A 5,000-nucleotide genomic window follows, 5' to 3' on the forward strand; every position below is an offset into this window, starting at 1 on the left:
TCCTCCTCCTCCTCCTCCTCCTCCCTGTCCTTCCTCCTCCCAGCCACTGACTCCGACTCCTCCTCCTCCCTCCCTCTGAGGTGTGTAACCATGGTGATGGACGGACTCAGGATGTGAACATCATCCAGAGAAAACTGGAGGTAAACTCTGAGAAACACACACACACACACACACACACGCACACACACACACACACACACACACACACACACACACACACACACACACACACACACACACACACAGATATTCAACCAGCTGATGTTTGCTGTGGGAGCCAGCAGATCCAGTCAAAGATTAAAGGAATATTCCTGCATTTCAGATCCACATGATCCACTGTGTGAGTCAGACAGAGCCAGGCTAACCACTCCCATAGACTTCAACTCTTTACGCTAAGCTAACAGGAAATGCTACCCATAGGAACTGAACCACTGGACGTCCAGAGGTGAAGATGGTATCGTGTGTGTGTGTGTGTGTGTGTGTGTGTGTGTGTGTGTGTGTGTGTGTGTGTGTGTGTGTGTGTACCTGCAGGACTTGTGTGTGATGTATTTGTCCTGGTCCAGGTGTTGATAGGAGGGGAAATCTGATTGGAGGAAGCGCTCTGTTACCATGGTGAACCGCTGGATGCACACCAGGCAGCCTGCAACACACACACACACACACACACACACACACACACACACACACACACACACTCAGTTTAACCCAGTGACTTCATTGTGTGTGTGTGTGTGTGTGTGTGTGTGTGTGTGTGTTCTCCTACCTATCCAGGCAGTGTTAAAGGCTGGCCTCTGACCCGCCTCCTCTTCCTCACTGGTTTCCGTGACAACGCAGGCCACCGCCCCTGTCTGGTCTCTCAGCTGGAGGGTGTGTTCAGATGTGTGTGTCGGTGTGTGTTCAGATGTGTGTGTCGGTGTGTGTTCAGAGGTGTGTGTCGGTGTGTGTTCAGAGGTGTGTGTTGGCGTGTGTGATGGAAGCTCCAAAACCCCCACCAACAGCAGGGGGCGCCGCCTGAGAGGAGCAGAACAACAAGGAGTCAGGAGTGACCTTTGACCCAGCTGTAGCTGCAGCGAGGGGGCGGAGTCAGAGGTCAGGTTACCTGTGTACAGGGTGGGGGTCAGAGGTCACGGGGTGGCGCTGGACTCGATGGGACCAGGCCAGCGCGGCGTTGACCTGCGCTCTGCTCAGACTGCTTCCACCAGGGGGCAGCAGAGAGCTGAGACACACACCTGACCAGCACTCTGCCTGCAGCGCACACACACACTCACCGACACACACACACTCACACACCGCCGGGTTGGACGAGTACTGTACAGAGAGAGAGAGAGAGAGAGAGAGAGAGAGAGAGACATTAGCCGCTCATTAACTCAGTCCTGATTGGACAGCAGCTCCAGGTCAGCTGATCACTGACTGAAGAATAAATATTCAGATGGTTCGAACCTTGGTGTCATTTTTGGCCCAATCACTAAATTATTTCTAACTTACAGCTACCTCATTACTACATCAATACTACCTCATTACAACTTCAATACTACCTCAATACCACCTCATTACTATATCAATACTACCTCATTACTACCTCAATACCACCTCATTACTACATCAATACCACCTCAACAGTACCTCAATACCATCTCATTACTACATCAATACTACCTCATTACTACATCAATACTACCTCATTGCAACCTCAATGCTACCTCATTACTACATCAATACTACCTCATAAATACCTCATTACTACATCAATACTACCTCAATACTACCTCATTACTACATCAATATTACCTCATTACTACCTCATTACTACCTCATTACTACATCAATGCTACCTCATTAATACCTCATTACTACATCAATACTACCTCAATACTACCTCATTACTACATCAATATTACCTCATTACTACCTCATTACTACATCAATGCTACCTCATTAATACCTCATTACTACATCAATACTAGCTCAATACTACCTCATTATTACATCAATACTACCTCAATACTACCTCATTACGCCATCAATACTACCTCAATACCACCTCATTACAACATCAATACTACCTCATTAGTACATCAATATTACCTCAATACTACCTTGTTACTACATCAATAATACTTCATTAATACCTAAATATTACTCAATACAACCTAAATGCTACCGCATTATTACCTCAATACCACCTCAATACTACCTTATTACTACATCAATACTACCTCATTAATACCTCAATACTACCTCATTACTAATTCATTACTACCTCAGTACTAAGTCATTACTACTTCATTACTAATTCATTACTACCTCAGTACTAAGTCATTACTATCTCAAAACTAACTCATTACTACCTTATTACTACCTCAATACTACCTCATTACTACCTTATTACTACCTCACACTGAATTTATTCATGTTGTTGATTGATTGATTAACTGATTGTTCATTCATCATTAACTCACTACTGACTAATTACTGACTTAGTCCTGATTTCTAAATAACTCCTTTATCTTCTTACTAACTCATGTTTCACTACTGACTCCTTCACACTAACTCATTAATATTCAGCCTTAATGGTCACTGAGTCACCTGGGTCACAGGACAGGTGTGAAGCTCGTCCAGCATCTCAGAGTAGATGTCTCTCCTTCCTCCTCCTCCTCCTCCTCCTCCTCTCCACACACACTCCATCAGCTTCCACGCCAACACACACACACACTCCTCCTTCAGCAGGCTGGGGACGAGACTGGAGAGAGAGACAGAGAGAGAGAGAGAGAGAGAGAGAGACAGAGACAGAGAGAGAGAGACAGAGAGAGAGAGGGCGAGAGAGGCTCAGTTTTGAGTGGCAAGGTCCTGGACAGAAAACGCATCACTTCCTGTTTTGACGTCTCACCTGTGTCTAAGTCGCCGGGTCACATGACACACCCACAGATATTCAGCCACGCCCACGTTCCTCTCCAGCAGTAACCGCGGCAGCAGCCCGTCCTCAGGGTTGACCTCTGACCCCGTGACCCGGCTGAAGGCCGTGAGCCTCAGGCTGGAGCGCAGGCAGGCGCAAAGCATGCTGGGAGTGAAGTCAGGGCAGGGCCGATACAGGAAGTGGACGTGGTGGAGCTGGCGGAGATCCAGAGTGGCGTTATCAGCTGACAGCCTTTCAAAATAAGACAACTGCCACGACCAGAGCACCAGCAGACACCCAGAGAGCTGCATGTTTACGCTTTATTATAATATACATATATATACTGACAACAAACAAACAAACAAACAGTCTGTTGTTTGTTTGTTTGTTTCTGCTTCATGAAAGAAATGAAGTGATTTTAGTTCAGAGGGCGAAATGAAACCTTTCACAATAAAAGCCTGCACACAGGTGTAAGGTAACCTTCACATTCATGTTAAACTTTACCTACACCTGTCGACCTGCCAAACTTTATGGACCTGTCTCACCTCCACGGCGTCTCCTGCCCTCAGCTTCCTGCGCAGCTGCGGCTGATAGGACACACACAGACCCACCGTGCCGTCAATCACGTACAGCCCCGCCCCCTCGCTCAGCACCTCTGTCACCACGCCCTATCAGAGGAGAGGGGCGGGGCCACAACACAAGCCAATGGAAATGAAGACATTGTTGTTGTTGTTGTTGTTGTTGTTGTTGTTGCAGCCAATCAGAGGGCAGCACTCCCTGAAACCTACCTGGTAACTGATGACTTTAGATTGTTTCATCCTGACAGCTGATTGGACGGCGTCTGTCTCAGGCTCCGCCTCCTCAGGGTCGTTATCGCGCAACGACAGCGACAGGTCTGACTGTGTGTCGGTGTGTGTGTCTTCCCCGGGAGTGTGTGTGTGTTCCTGTGTGTGTGTGTGTTCCCCGTCCCCGGGAGTGTGTGTGTGTTCCTGTGTGTGTGTGTGCAGAGTGGACCGGTCGGTCACACACAGCACGCTGTTTCCTCTCCAGCCGTGCAGAACACACACACGCAGCGCCGTCACACACACACTCTGCCCCACACACACACTCACACACTGCCTCCACCACAGCCGGCCGCGGTCCTGCACACACACACACACACACACACACAAACACACGTTAACGTTTTAATCTTGTGGTATTTTAATTTGTTAATATTTACTGACGAGTTGTTATGTAAATGAGGAGCAGGTGTGTGTCAGTCACCTTGACCAGGACAGGGACGGTGTGTGTGTGTGTGTCGTCTGTTAGTCTGAAGCAGAAGAAGGCAGTGTCGGCTACGACCAGCAGGGGGCAGACCGAACACACCAAGCCCCGCACAGACAGACGCACTCCTCTGGGCCTGAGAGACAGACAGGCAGGCAGGGAGACAGAAAGGTAAAAACAGTTTTACTACCTGCACAGAATACATCATCACACACACACACACACACACAAACACACACACACACACACACACACACCTGGTGTGCAGGACTGCAGCAGCTTCTTCAACCCCAACTGCTCTGCTAAGCCCCGCCCCTCCTGGTCCAACAGCCAATCCCTGTCCAGGAGCAGGACTCAGCGGCAGAGGAGAGCCAATCAGCTCCACGTGGCCTCCAGGCTCCTCCTGGCTCCGCCCCGTGGCATTCTGGGGGATGTAGTTCCAGTGAGGGAAGAACAGAGGCCAATTCAGCCACTGAGGAGAGGGAGACAGGCACTGGAGAGAGAGACAGGCAACACACAGAGAGAAATTTAAATCCATGATGCAGATGACTGGGACCCACTCAGTCATGAACCACCTCAAGGACCCCTGGAACCACCTCAAGGACCCCTGGAACCACCTTAAGAAACCCTGGAACCACTTCGAGGACCCCTAGAACCACCTCAAGGACCCCTGGAACCAACTTAAGAAGCCCTGGAACCACTTCGAGGACCCCTAGAACAACCTCAAGGACCCCTGGAACCACCTTAAGAAACCCTGGAACAACCTCAAGGACCCCTGGAACCACCTCAAGGACCTCTGGAACCACCGTAAGAAAACCTGGAACCACTTCGAGGCCCCCCA

General features: G+C 49.2%; 1 protein-coding gene across 2 annotated transcripts in view; it reads right to left on the minus strand.

The window, feature by feature from the left end:
- The window catches only part of ctc1 (CTS telomere maintenance complex component 1), a 16,295-nt gene that overhangs the window by 8,558 nt on the left and 2,737 nt on the right, over positions 1 to 5,000 (minus strand). For both annotated transcript variants that reach the window (XM_030076337.1, XM_030076336.1), the window contains exons 5-14: positions 4,417 to 4,652; positions 4,160 to 4,295; positions 3,682 to 4,035; positions 3,439 to 3,561; positions 2,888 to 3,108; positions 2,587 to 2,740; positions 1,100 to 1,308; positions 764 to 1,011; positions 526 to 640; positions 1 to 147 (exon numbers count right to left, since the gene is read on the minus strand). The exon at positions 1 to 147 is cut by the window's left edge and continues 343 nt beyond it. In XM_030076337.1, the coding sequence (XP_029932197.1) occupies positions 1 to 147; positions 526 to 640; positions 764 to 1,011; positions 1,100 to 1,308; positions 2,587 to 2,740; positions 2,888 to 3,108; positions 3,439 to 3,561; positions 3,682 to 4,035; positions 4,160 to 4,295; positions 4,417 to 4,652 (1,943 nt within the window). The remainder of the gene's footprint in view (positions 148 to 525; positions 641 to 763; positions 1,012 to 1,099; positions 1,309 to 2,586; positions 2,741 to 2,887; positions 3,109 to 3,438; positions 3,562 to 3,681; positions 4,036 to 4,159; positions 4,296 to 4,416; positions 4,653 to 5,000) is intronic.

The sequence above is a fragment of the Myripristis murdjan genome, chromosome 18, assembly GCF_902150065.1.
Source record: "Myripristis murdjan chromosome 18, fMyrMur1.1, whole genome shotgun sequence".
Classification (NCBI taxonomy): domain Eukaryota; kingdom Metazoa; phylum Chordata; class Actinopteri; order Holocentriformes; family Holocentridae; genus Myripristis; species Myripristis murdjan.